At 44.4% G+C, this 14,682-nt stretch overlaps 1 protein-coding gene across 7 annotated transcripts in view; it reads right to left on the reverse strand.

Moving 5' to 3' along the window:
- ITSN1 (intersectin 1) overlaps positions 1–14,682 on the reverse strand; it is a 209,186-nt gene that overhangs the window by 136,251 nt on the left and 58,253 nt on the right. For all 7 annotated transcript variants that reach the window (XR_009245151.1, XR_009245150.1, XM_058661672.1 and 4 more), the window contains exons 2-4: positions 9,596–9,655; positions 7,392–7,484; positions 6,631–6,694 (exon numbers count right to left, since the gene is read on the reverse strand). Coding sequence is in view for 5 of the 7 variants with exons in the window: in XM_058661672.1 (XP_058517655.1) it covers positions 6,631–6,694; positions 7,392–7,484; positions 9,596–9,623 (185 nt within the window). In the remaining 2 variants the exon portion in view is untranslated. The remainder of the gene's footprint in view (positions 1–6,630; positions 6,695–7,391; positions 7,485–9,595; positions 9,656–14,682) is intronic.

Genomic DNA, 14,682 nt, shown 5'->3' on the forward strand with positions numbered 1-14,682 from the left:
TTTTCTAAAAATTAGCATTTTAAACTAAAAGTACATCCAGAAAGGAGGAGGGGAAAAAACGAACACAAGTAGTTTCCTCAGTATAGAACATATGTCTTCAGTTGAATAACAAAAAACAACGAAGTTCTCTTTTCCTCTGTTTGATAGGCTGTTGTGAGCAGTGGATGTGAGTGTAGCAATTCTGAAATCACTTTGTGTATATTGTAGGATTAGGACCCAGGCCAGGCTCCTCTCCTCTCATCTTGCTGCCTGCGGCCTGACTGAAGCAGAGTTCTCCAGGAGCCAGCCTCTCCCACAGAGCCTTGTCACAGCTGCTCATACCCAGGGTGGTGCTGGCTGAAGTGATGGAAACCTCAAACAATAAGGCATATTAACCCAGCCTAGCCACTCAATTCACTCATTCATTCAAAAATCAATTACTTCAGGGAGAGAGGAGGGCCACCCACGGAGCTGTAGGCACTACCTAGGAACTGGAGTCGCAGCTGTGAAAAAGCTTCCTACTCCCCCAGGGTTTACATTTCAGTGCAGACACGCCAGGACAGAAAGAAAAATCAGACTATTCAGTGAGGTGAGAGTGAAGGCGGAGTGGGAGTGGGCGGGCAGAGGAACAACACGTGGGAGGTGACACACATGTGAAGCCTCTAGGATAGGGAACCAGTTCTATGAAGTACTAAGGGCAGAGACTCTAAGGTAAGGAGCAAACTGGCCTATTTCTAGAATAGGAAGATCACTGTAGCAGGAATGAAGAAATCCAGGAAGAGTGTGACACAAAGAGGGAAAAACCAAAACCCAGATCCTATCAGGACTCATAGCCATAGTAATAACTTGGGATTTTATTCTTGAGAGTTGTAGGCAGATTTACTTTCATATAGGTTATTCCAGTTGTTATTTTCTTTTTTCTTTTTTTTTTTAAAGATTTATTTTTATTTTTATTACAAAGTCAGATATACTGAGAGGAGGAGAGATAGAGAGGAAGTGGAGCTGCCGGGATTAGAACCAGCAGCCATATGGGATCAAGGCGAGGACCTTGGCCACTAGGCCACGCTGCCGAGCCCTCCAGTTGTTATTTTCAAAATGGGATCTCTGTTTGATTAGAAAGGCAGAGAGAGAGAGAGAGAGAGAGAGAGAGAGAGATTGAAAAGGAGATACTTTTTTTTTTAAGATTTATTCATTTTTACTACAAAGTCAGATACACAGAGAAGAGGAGAGAGAGAGAGGAAGATCTTCCATCCGATGGTTCACTCCCCAAGTGACCGCAACAGCTGCTGCTGTGCCGATCCAAAGCCAGGAGCCAGGAACTTCCGCCAGGACTCCCATGCGGGTACAGAGTCCCAAGGCTTTGGGCCATCTTCCACTGCTTTCCCAGGCCACAAGCAGGGAGCTGGATGGGAAGTGGAGCAGCCAGGATTAGAACTGGTGCCCATATGGGATCCTGGCACATTCAAGGCGAGGACTTTAGCCATTAGGTCATCGTGCCGGGCCCGAGAAGGAGATTCTTCACTGACTGGCTCAGTTTTCAAATGGTCACAAGAGCCAGGGCTGATGCAGGAGCCTAAAACTACATCTGGTTCTCCCATAGAGAGTTGGCAGGGGTCCAAGCACTTCCCTTCCCAGGCATATCAGTAATGAGCTGGACTGGAAGCTCCTTGAACCTGAACCAGCATTCTGATAAGGGATGCCAGTGCCACAACATAGGTAGGCCCTTGCAGAATGGAATCTACAGGGGCAAATACGAGAGAGAGAACCCAGTCCAGGTGCTTCAATAGTGGACTCAGGTGGGATGAAAGATTAGAATGGGAACAGTGGGCCCGGCGGCATGGCCTAGCAGCTAAAGTCCTCGCCTTGAGCACGCCCGGGATGCCATATGGGCACCAGTTCTAATCATGGCAGCTCCACTTCCCATCCAGCTCCCTGCTTGTGGCCTGGGAAAGCAGTGGAAGATGGCCCAAAGCCTTGGGACCCTGCACCCGCGTGGGAGACCTGGAGGAGGTTCCTGGCTCCTAGCTTCAGGTCAGCGCAGCACCGGCTGTTGCGGTCACTTGGGGAGTGAATCATCGGAAGGAAGATCTTCCTGTTTCTCCTCCTCTATGTATATCTGACTTTCCAAAAATAAAAAAATAAATCTTAAAAAAAAAAAAAAAAAAAGAATGGAAACAGTGTTGAAGACAGAAACATGGGACTGGCCTGAATCGAAGCAGGTAATGAGCTGGATGCACAGGCAGAGATGAGCGGAACCCAGCGTGGCTTCTAGTGGCTGGTTTGCACAGCTGGGTAAACGCTCATGGACTAAAGTGGTGAGGCTATACAACTGGGGAGAGGGCATCAGGAGTCTGGGAAACCCTGGTGACAGTGGAGGGTATAACAGAGTTTAGTAACCCGTTGTGCTGGGGGCTGAAGGCTGTTCTGAAACAAGCTCAGATGTATCCTAGGAGTGTACAAGCCCTGGGGTTCTTGCTTTGCCCCCAGTCCCGGCCCCAACCCAAATCACCCCATGGCTACAATGTTTGCCTTGCTGTCTTGGTTTCTCTTCTCCCCTCAAACAAGCCTGTTTCCAGCTGGGGCTCCCTCCCTTTCCCTCGCATCTCCATGTCTGAGGACCCAAGTGCCTGGGATTCCTAAGACCTCATCCAAACTTTCTCTCATGCATTTTGGCTCCCCGCCCCCCTGTTTTCTTCCACCCTTTTCCAAACCAAGGCAAGGCTGAAACAAAATCTTAAGCACTTAAGTTGCTAAAAGTGTATTTGCCAAGTTCCTTCCAGTTTCTTATTTGTAAGACAATTTCTAGGAAAGCAAATCCTCTTTGGCTGCCGTTAGGATTTGGCATAACACACTCTGACTTAACTCCATTCTCTTGAGAATTCAGGGTTCCTTGTAGTCACTGGAAATCAGATTGAAGAGACAAGGAGTTCCCAAAGCATGAATAGGTTACAGTTCAAAAGTTTATGAAGTAGGACCCGGCGGCGTGGCCTAGTGGCTAAAGTCCTCGCCTTGAACGCCCTGGGATCCCATATGGGCGCCAGTTCTAATCATGGCAGCTCCACTTCCCATCCAGCTCCCTGCTTGTGGCCTGGGAAAGCAATCAAGGATGGCCCAAAGATTTGGGACCCTGCAGCCATGTGGGAGACCCGGAAGAGGTTCCAGGTTCCCGGCTTCGGATCGGCGCGCATCTGCCCGTTGCGGCTCACTTGGGGAATGAATCATCGGACAGAAGATCTTCCTCTCTGTCTCTCCTCCTCTCTGTATATCTGACTTTGTAATAAAATAAATAAATAAACAAATCTTAAAAAAAAATTTTTATGAAGTAATCAATGGAACAGAGTTTTATACGGGGAACAAAACTTTGCAATGTTTTCTAACAAATACTTCCCATCAACCCATACCACTCAAATACCTGCAACAAAGTCCCGAGACAGAAAATAGAGAACAGAGAGAGACCAGAAACAGCTCGCAATTCCCAACCTTGAATTCTCTAAAGTATGACATAGGGTCTACCTAAATAAAACGTCAAGATAGACACACTGGACAAGTCTGCTGTACTTACTGGCAAGCACGGGAACCAGGGTAGGGGGAGGCCTGATGAGAGTTATCGCGAGTCACCCCGACTAGGCTGCAGCTCCCACTGGTTTGTGTGAGGGCCAAGTATGTGCTGGGCAGAATCAGGCTGGACTGCAACACCCATTGGTTCTCGTGGAAGACAGGGCTGGAAACAAAACTGACCCAGCAATTGCAACCAGCAGCATATGCATAAGCTGATTGGGGCAACGGATGGTGCCGGATGCTGTACTGGCAAGAATCTGATCTGGGATCACCTTAGACAAAGTTTCTTTGGGGAATCCCTTCAACTGAACTGCTGATCTCATAACCCCAATCATGAAGAGACTATGTCAGCCAGTGAAATCTGAAGAGATTTCATCGTGCCTGGAACAGTGAGATTGGCAGCAATTCAGAACTGATGAATTAAAACTGCATGAGCAGGATCCTCAGAACATGACCCACATAGCGGACCTGGGATGGGTGGGAGGTTAGGTGGGGCTTCTCCCTTTATCTCTCTCCTAACCCCGGATACAGAAAAAAATAATAATAATATTAATATGGAAACAATGGTCCTACCCATTTTCCTGTAGCCCTTGACCCTTTGTGCCTTAATAAAATATGTAAAGATTATAAAAATAAAAGAATTAAAAAAAAATTTCAAGGTAAATATCAATTCTTTCTCTACCAAAGGAGGAAAGGGTCTGCTCTGGGACCCACCAGGAAAACAACAAAAAATTAGCATAAGAGAGTAATGGTTTAATTTTGTAACTTTTACTACCAAAATTTTAAAATGGGAGTCCAGGAGGTTAAGAGTTACTGGTGGTTGCTAAGTGAAGTAGCAGAGCTAGGAAGAGCAAGTGCACACAGATCTTGCTCCTAATATACACTGAATATTTCCCTTAGGACACTGGTGGTTCATTAAACTTCAAATTATTTTCCAAAAACCTTTTCTTTGGAAAAGATACAGAAATTTTTTTCATTAAAAAGTAAAATATATCCGAGCTGTGGCAACTGCCTAGGCTGACTTGGTGACTAGCAAGTACTACACTAATAGCTGGCTGGCATTCTGGGTCGGGTTCATGACAACTCTGTATTAACTACACCAGTAGTCTGCAAGGTAGGGGGAGCAGGTGGATCCCTGATGCCCACACTCCTGGGTCCTTGGGCTAGGGCTGGAGCCACTGAGGGGTCTTGATGTGGGCAGAGCTGCAGCTATGGGCCTCCTTGCTCCAGGCCACTGCACAGTTCAATGCATGCAAGAGCCAGGGTTAGGGGCAGGATGGGTTATAAAAGTAAAATATACCCCTAACTGCCTAGGTTCCCTTGGTAGCTAGGGAAGTGTTACGTTGCTGGTAGGAAAGAAGCTAATAACTGGGGGATCAGTGCAATGGGCCTTTCCAGGCCAGGCTGCTGTACCTGCTAGCCCATGCAAGAGTCAGGGCTGGGGTGGGTCAGGCAGGGGATGAATAGAGGGCTTCCAGGGTCAGGCCACTGCACCCATCATGGGGAGAGGCACACCGATGGGCTTTTGGCATTGGCAAGCAGCACATTCTTTCATCTCATGTTGCATATCTCATTCTTTCATCTCCCAGATTGCAGACTCATCAGGTTCTCTGATGTCAGGGACCAAAGTCCTGGGCATATGGTCTGGGGCTCCAGCACACAGACCACAGACCACCTACACTGCTGATTCTCACCATTACATTGCTGATTCCCATGCCAAGAAGCCAACAGCATCTTAGAATAAAGACAACACATTAATCATTCAGTATGATGTTATTAAACTTCATGGTGCTGCTAATTTCTTTTTTCTTCCAGTTGTTGATGATGTTTTGTGGCTTTTCATTTAAGGGGATGTATAGTAACTGTATAATGCATACTATCATATCTAGCAGCATGTTATTTAACTTCATAGCACTGCAAATTTCTATTTTTCTTCCTGTTGTTGATTTAGTATTGTGGCTTTTCATTTAAGGGGATGTATAGTAACTGTGAAAAGGAGACTATCATATCCAGATGGGAGGATACAATGCAGTATGCATCTCTACTTCCACTCAAAGATGGACTTCCAATGAAACTGTTTACTATATGCTGACAATAGGATGTTGGACTCTCTGACATTGTCCATGCCCGCAATAATGGACATATGACTGTGGATGAAGAACTATACTATAGTAATGATATAGGGGACTCTGTGAGGGGGGAGGGAATTGGGGACAGGATAAGGGAAACCCCAGGGTTCATAAAATTGTATTATAAAATAATAATAGGGCCCGGCGGCGTGGCCTAGTGGCTAAAGTCCTCGCCTTGGAAACCCCGGGATCCCATATGGGCGCCGGTTCTAATCCCGGCAGCTCCACTTCCCATCCAGCTCCCTGCTTCTGGCCTGGGAAAACAGTTCAGGACGGCCCAATGCATTGGGACACTGCACCCGCGTGGGAGACCCGGAAGAGGTTCCAGGTTCCCGGCTTCGGATCGGTGCGCATCGGCCCGTTGCGGCTCACTTGGGGAGTGAATCATCGGACGGAAGATCTTCCTCTCTGTCTCTCCTCCTCTATGTATATCTGGCTGTAATAAAATGAATAAATCTTTAAAAAAAAAATAATAAAAATAAGTAAAATTTAAAAAAAAAGAAAAAAGAAAGAAAACTTGGCTCTTCAGAGCACAGTTAATGATTTTCATGATGACACCTTAATTTAAAGAACATTTGGACTAAACTGTGTACACTTTGCTTTTGACTTCAATTAGAGCTACGTCAATCCTTATTACATTTCCATAAAATTTGAAATTAAAAGTGTCAGGTCACTTAAGGGGGAAGAAATTAGTTGGAATCTGCACTTACGGGATACCCAGCCACTAACAACAATAACAGCTCCTGTTTTGGGTTTTCTTATGGAGATATCTTAAGTTCCACATCTCATATCTGGTTCTTTATATGCAAGTATGGCTTTTCTGTAAATCCCTTCAACACTCCTCTCTGTTAACTCTTTTAAATAAAAATTGATAAACCTTTTTTTTTTTTTAAATCATGTTACCAAGCAAATAGAACTGGACAATATTTATTTCACATTCTGCTTACATAAAATTTCAACTTACCATATCTGTGCTAAGACAGGTTGAGGCAACCCAGATTGCAAAAAAAAGCTTCTTGCTTGATCACCTGTGAAAAAAATGAAAAAAAATCAGGGAAAAAAAAATAGAGAGAAAGCTGACAGAAATATTCTTAAAGTATTTATTAGGAAATTAAGGAAGGCTGATAAACCTAAAATTACTGAATGTAACACACAGCAGAAGTCAAATAATAACCCTATAATGAAATGAATCCATCAGCATTAACGTTAGAACGAACATAAGACTGAGGGCCCAGTACGGTGGCCTAGTGGCTAAGGCCTTCACCCTGATCGTGCCAGGATCATATGGGCACCGGTTCTAATCCTAGTAGCCCCACTTCCCATCCAGCTCCTTGCTTGAGGCCTGGGAAAGCAGTCGAGGACAGCTCTAAACCTTAGGACCGTGCACCCACGTGGGAGACCCAGAACAGGCTCTGGCTCCTGGTTTTGGATGGGTTCAACCCTAGCTGTTGTTGCAGCTTGGAGAGTGAATCATTGGACAGAAGGTCTTTCTCTGTCTCTCCTCTCTGCATATCTGACTTTTGATTAAAAATAAAATAAACTTAAAAAAAAAAAAATCTTAAGACTCAAAGGGTTGCAGGAAAAGCTACTGTAAAAACACACACTTTGTTAGAGCAAGGTAAACACCCCCTATGGTCCTATGTGCTCAGCTCAGCTTTGCAAAGTATATTCTTCATCAATATATGCACTAATAAGGAAAGCTGTAAAAATACAGACTCCAATTACCAGTAATAAATCCAGATCTTGGCTTTAGACTGTGGAACTGCTGGTCATGCTTCGCCCTCTCCTCCACAGTGATGGCCCAGATGTCCAGGCTGCCTGCAATCCAAAACAGTCAGACGGTGAGTGACCCACCACTTTCCCGGCCCTTGTGAAAACCCCACCATCTTACAAATGGCTTGACAAGTTAACATGTTTGTTCTTAGGAGAAATGTTTGTAAACTAGAGTGTAAATCAGGAAATAAAAGAGAGGGAAAGAAAAAAAATAGGACAAATTCCTCTTGTAGAATCCAATAGCAGGATTATGTGAAGATACAGTATGTTAGTAATTAATGTATTCACACAAATCTAAGCTATAAATGAAGTTAACTTAAAAATGCACTCTTATGTAACTTAAATGTCAAAGGAAAAAGTTAATAAGGAAGAAGCTAGTCTTGCAACTAGAATCAGGTGTCAAAATCCTTTAAGTGTGATAAAAATGTTTAAAAATCAATACTCCAGTATTGTGATTTTGGCACAATTCTTTTAACTTTCTAAAAATCATTGAATTATGCATTTAAAGCTAATAAACTTTATAATGTATAAATTGTACTTCACTAAAGCCTTGCTTTTTTTTTTTTTAATGAGTATTCTATTAAACACAAAAGAATTACCCTCCAATCAAGGAGGATGGGATGTAGGCTCTCCTTCCTTTTCGGCCCTCACACCTGGGGCATGTCTCCTGACTACTGAGAGCTTCCTTACTTTTGTCCTTGGTCTGCTCAAACAAATCCACGAAAACCGTTACTCATGACATACATGGGCAATTGCAAAGAGGCACATGAGAACAGGCAATGGGTAATAAAGTGTCTAAACCTTGCAGCTCTCCTCTCTAGTGGGCCTGCTGTGATGAGGGCAGGTGAGGTGGGCAGCCTCTCAGTCATCGTATGTGTACTCAGCACTGTGTTAAGCTTGAAGGAGCAGGTGGGCTCCAGGACCTCACCGTGGTTGGAGTCGTGCAAATTCCAGAGCAGGTTATTACTGCCTTGTCACAAAGCATCTTGGAACAATAAACAGCAGAAAAACGACAACCAAAAATTACGCAGAAATTAAGAAGAACCAAAAAAAAAAATTTTTTTTTCAAGAATATCAAACAGAATGACTAGTGGCTGCGCAATTCACAGTTCTGGGTACATGCACACACGACAGGAACTTGGACAGATCATCACAGAACAGGGTTTGGTGCATGCTCACTCATCGCTGACATGAGGTTACAGCTGCCAAAAGTGATCTGTCAACAAGCACAATCTCTTTAATTTAAAAAACAGGAAAAAGAAGCATTTCCAAGCTAAGCAAGAAGAACATACGATTATTTCCTATGGTGGTTAGAAAAAAACCACTTAAAAATACATTTTATGGGAACCGGTACGATGGCTCAGTGGCTAAATCCTCAACTTGATTGTGCTGGGATCCCACACGGGCACCAGTTAGTATCCCAGCTGTCCCACTTCCCATCCAATTCCCTGCTCGTGGCCTGGGAAAGCAGTCGAGGACGGTCCAAAGCCTTGGGACCGAAAGAAGCTAATGGCTCCTGGCCTCAGATCAGCTCAGCTCTGGCCACTGAGGCCATTTGTGCAGTGCCTCTCTTGCTCTCAGTAAATCTAATCTGCCTTTTCAATAAAAATAAATAAATCTTTTTCAAAAATACATTTTATGTAGAGTGGATCTTTCAAATAGTTAAAGTAAGATGAAAGACCCAACAAGAATAAGAAATAGGCCTCGAAAGGAATAGCTCAACAACTAATGTAATGTATGCACGTTACTTAGACACCAATTTGAACAAATCATAAGAAAAAAATGAATCTATTGGAAAAAAATTTAACATACACTAAATATGTGATGTTGAAATTTTTATAGGTCTGATCATAGCATTACAGAAGTGCACTTCGCTCTTCTATTATTTTCCATTATACAGCTTTATAGGGAAAGGTACTTATCATATAGCTATATATATATAAAAATATTTTTAGTAATGTTACTATGCCTGGGAATTTCTACTGATGAACTCAAGGGGAACAATATTGGCCATAAGTTGGTAATTTTTGCGATTAGATGATGAAGTACAAGAAGGATTATATTATCCTATTTTTCCCATTTAAAATTTGTCATTATCCCAAGTTTTAAAACTTGGGATTCAAAATACATTAAAAGAGAAGTTTCTGAAAACTTACCACCAAAAGGTGTTGGGAACTGAGCCATGGTTCTGCTACTTTCACCTGGCTAATGGACACCTGGAACAGAAATGCAACACTTAAATTTATGATATTTCACTTCTGTATCCTTATCAACACATCACTATGCTGTCTTAAATTACCCAAGGAGGGATACCACAACCGGGTACAACCCTCCCAATGGAAGTTACAACGCAGGAACTCATTCATTCATTCATTCTCCACACCCTGCCCTGGTGCCACAGATAATGACAGATTCTACAGAGAGAGAAGGAGACAGAGGTCTTCCATCTGCTGCCTTTTTCCCCACAAGGCGACAGTGGCTAAAGCTGAGCCAATTCAAAACCAGGAGTTCCCTCTGGGTCTCCACATGAGTAACCCAAAGATTTAAGCCATCCTCTGCTGCTTCCCAGGCCTAAGCAGGGAGCTGGATTGGAAATGGAACAATTAGGACATAAGATGACACCCATATGGGGGTGGCAGCACCGCGGGCAGAGGAATAGCACACTATGCCATTATGCTGGTCCTCAGGACAGCTTATTGTATCACAAATATTTATTTGTTTGTTTTAAACTACTCTAAAGACAGAGGAAAGAGGGAATGAATGAATGTCACTGTGTCTACTGGTTTACTCTCTGACTGTCCCAAATAGGCAGAGGCCAAAGCAGGCTGAAGCACAGGGTCCAGAACAACAGTTGAGTCTCCCATGTCGGTGGGAGAGGCCCAAGGACATGAGCCATTACCTGTTTCTTTTTAGGATAGGTGAGCAAGAAGCTGGAAGGAAGGAGAACAACGGGACCGCAGTCCCCTGCCAGGGCGTGCAAGCATCCAGAAAGGACAGCCGCTCCACTGCACCACATCTGTCCAGTGTTCCACTGTTTTACTTTTTTATCTTTTAGGCACACATTTCTCTTAACCATAGGTATATATAATATGTACTAGTACATACACCTAATGATTATAATGGATATTATTATGCAGCATTCAGTACACGCTACACAGTGTTCTGGGAAACTTACAAGTCTGTCTTAATCATCATCACAGCCCTGTTAGGTACTAATACCCCCTTCATGATACAGATGCAGAAAAGAGAACGGAAAAGCCTAACTGAGCAGAGTACTGCCATATATTTGATGATCAATCTGGGATTTGGACAGGAATAGCCAACTCTATAGCCTGTGCTCCCACCACAAAAGCACCTTGAACTGCCACTTAAAAAGTTCAAGTAAGACCGTAATAAAGGCATTTTATATTATTACCTCCCAGAACACTAAACACAAATCCAATGGTCCAAAAACTCCAAAGGGAACTATTTGTTGATGAATAGCCAATATGAAATAAAGCCAGTTCTCTTTAAAAACTAAAATGAAACTCTGAATATAATGGATATTTTTATGCTTCATTTAATTTTACAACATAGTAAAAGAACACACACACAAAAGATTAGGGTCAAGCGCAGTGACCTAGTGGCTGAAGTCCTTGCACTGCATGTGCTGGGATCCCATATGGGCACCCATTTGTATCCCAGCTGCTTCACTTCCCATCTAGCTCCCCGCTTGTGGCCTGGGAAAGCAGTTGAGGCTTTGGGACCCTGCACCCACGTGGGAGATAGAGAAGAAACTCCTGGCTCCTAGCTCCTGGCTTCAGATAAGCTCGGCTCTGCTCATTGCGGCCACTTAGGCAGTGAACCACTGGATGGAAAGTCTTTCTCTCTGCCTTTCCTTCTCTCCTTAAATCTGACTTTCCAATAAAAATGAATAATTCTTAAAAGAAAGAAAGATTACGATGGGGCCTACATCATGGCATAGCAGGTTAAGCTGCCTGTGATGGCAGATTCCATACGAGCTCCAAATCAAATTTCAGATGCTCCAAGTACCTGGCCACCTATCACCCACATGACACCAGGACAGAGTTCTAAGTGCAATACTAAAATTTCACCTAGTCTTAGACATTGCTTCAGTTTGGGGAGAAATCTATCAGAGGTATGCCCTCTCTCTTTCTGTCTCCCCTGCACCCTGTAACTGCCTTTCAAATAATATTAAAAAAACAAAAAAGGATATCCCTGCATGGTCACATACTGAAATTTTAAAATAAGTTTAGGGTTTTTTTTCCTTCTTTCAAAGAAAAAAAAGGGGGGGGGGGCAGTGCCATGGCCTAGTGGCTAAAGTCCTCGCCTTGATCGTGCCAGGATCATATGGACGCTGGTTCTAATCCCAGCAGCTCCACTTCCCATCCAGCTCCCTGCTTGTGGCCTGGGAAAGCAATCAGGATGGCCCAAAGCCTTGGGACCCTGCACCCACGTGGGAGACCTGGAGGAAGTTCCTGTCTCCTGGCTTTGGACTGGCGCAGCACTGGCCGTTGCGGTCACTTGGGGAGTGAATAATCGGACAGAAGATCTTTCTCTCTGTCTCTCCTTCTCTCTGTATATCTGACTTTGTAATAAAAATAAATAAATCTTATAAAGGAAAAAAAAACAATCTCTTGGGGTGTGCACTATAGCATAGCACGTAAAGCAGCTATCTGCAGTGCTGGCATCCCATACGCGTTCTAGTTCAAGTCCTAGTTGATCCACTCGCACACAGCACCCTGCTGTATACCAAGGAAAGCAAAAGATGGCCCAAATCCAAAGGACCCTACACCTACATGGCAGACCCTGGATGAAGCTTCCAGCTCCTGACTTCGAACTAAACCTGTTCTGGTCACTCTGGCCATTTGCGGAGTAACCAGAAGATGAAATCTCTCTTCGTCTCTTTCTGCTTCTCCCTATAACTCTGCTTTTCAAATAAATAAATCTTTAAAACACCTCAAAATAAAAATAATCTGCTGCTCTAACATACCTCAGCTGCAATTTCCATGCTGTCCATGGAATTCTTTTTCCCCCCAAAAAACTTACTTTTGAGTTTCTCTGATTGTGGGGCTGGAGTTGTGGCACAGCAAGTTAAGCCACTGCCTTCAATGTCAGCATTCCATATGAGCTCCACTTGAAGTCCCAGCTGCTCCATATCAATCCAGCTCTCTAACACACTTAGGAAAGCAACATCAGATGGCCCAAGTGTTTAGGCTCCTGTCCCCAAATGGGAGACCCAGGATTGCCAACCTCCTGACATAGGCCTGACCCAGCCACAGTCACCGCTTGCCCAGTTATTTGCAGGAAACTGGATTGGAAGTAGAGCACCTGGGACTCAAACAGGTACACCCATGAGATACTGGTGTTATACGTGGAGGCTTAACCTACAACACTTCTTCAGTCATCTCAGGATAAACAGGCTTGTATCCCTGCTGTACTAACTTCCATAGGTAGCCAGTCTGCATCCTCCCGTGACCCCAGTCATCAGTTCTTTCTTCACTTTTGCTTACACAGAAACCGTTAAAGGGCTCAGTGCAGCAGGCTAGTGGTTCAAGTATTCACCTTGAACACGCTAGGATCCCATATGGGCACTGGTTCATGTCCCAGCTGCTTCACTTCCCAACCAGCTCCCACCTTGTGGCCTGGGAAAGCAGTTGAGGACGGCCCAAAGCCTTGGGAACCTGCACCCGTGTGGGAAACCCGGAGGAAGCTCATGACTCCTGGCTCCAGACCCGCTCAGCCCCTGCCATTGCAATTACTTGAGGAGTGAAGCAGCCGAAAGATCTTTCTGTCTTTCCTCTCTATAAATCTGACTTTCCAATAAAAATTAGTTTTAAAAAACTGTTACAAATCTTTATGTCTTCCCTTATGAGTTATCTTTCTTAAAGATTTATTTTATTCACTTGAAAGAGTTTCAGAGACAGAGGGAGAGAGAGAAGAGCCTGTCAACCTGCCGGCTTGCACCCTCAAATGGGAGCAATGATTGAGGTTGCCCAGGCCAATGACAACAGCTCAGAAGTTCATTCTGGTCTCCCAATGGGGGACAGGGGTCCCTGCTTGAGCCCTACTGCCTTCTCCTACTGCCTTCTCAGGTGCATCAGGCAGGAGCTACACCGGAAATGGGGCAGCAGGGCCTCCAACCTACGCTTGTTTTGGAGGCCAGCCTGAGTTAGCATCTTTTCTGTACCCTTTGTGACCGTGGTTGACTTCAGAGAAGGAGAAAACACACACGCTCCAGCTGCCAGATTAACTAGGGGCCAGGGACTCCATGTGAAAACTTCTTGCCAGTTTGCGGAGTAACTGCGGCAGCTGCCCTGCTGCCCCACAGTTTCTCAGTGCGTTATGTGGACAAGCTGGACTTGACTGTGTTTTACGTCACTTAATCCTCATAAGATTCTACTGAAATTGACACGTTGTACATGTCTTCTCAAGCTTCCCCAAAATGACAGGCCTGGTGCAGTAGCCTAGTAGTTAAACTCCTCACCTTGCATACACCAGGATCCCATATGGGCGCCTGTTCTAATCCCGGCTGCTCCACTTCCCATCCAGCTCCCTGCTTGTGACCTGGGAAAGCAGCAGAGGATGGTCTAAAGCCTTGGGACCCTGCACCCGCATGGGAGACCTGGAAGAAGCTCCTGGCCATTGCAGCTACTGGGGGGTGAGAGGGGAGCAAACCAGCAGACGGAAGATCTCTCTCTCTCTCTCTCTGTCTCGCCTTCTCTCTATAAGTCTGACTTTCCAATAAAAATAAATAAAACTTTTTCTAAAACAATAAGATAATTGTTATACTAGTAATTTTGTATTGCTTATCATTTTCATGGTAATAGTTTCAGCATTTCATATTTTGGGGCTAGTTCAGGAACATATTTTAAGGCACAGTGGGTTAAGCCACCACCTGAAGCACTGGCATCCCGTGAAGGGACTAGTTCAAGTTCCAGCTGCTCCACTTCCAGTCCAGCTCCCTGTTGACACGTCTAGAAAAGCAGCACAGAATGTCCAAGTGACTGGGCCTCTGCACCCATATGGGAGACCCAGATGAAGCTACTAGCTCCTTGTGAGCTCCTGTGGCCTGGCCCAGCCCCAATCATTGCAGCCATCTGGGTAGTGAACCAGCAAATGGAAGATCTCTCTTCTCTTTCTCTCAAATTAATGTCTTTAAAATAAATCTACAAAAAAATTAACATTTTGATAGCTCTGCTATATCTTAGTAAACTGTCTTTAGCATGTTTAGGTGGTTTAT

The sequence above is a fragment of the Ochotona princeps genome, chromosome 3 (genome assembly GCF_030435755.1).
Source record: "Ochotona princeps isolate mOchPri1 chromosome 3, mOchPri1.hap1, whole genome shotgun sequence".
NCBI classification, from domain to species: Eukaryota; Metazoa; Chordata; class Mammalia; order Lagomorpha; family Ochotonidae; genus Ochotona; species Ochotona princeps.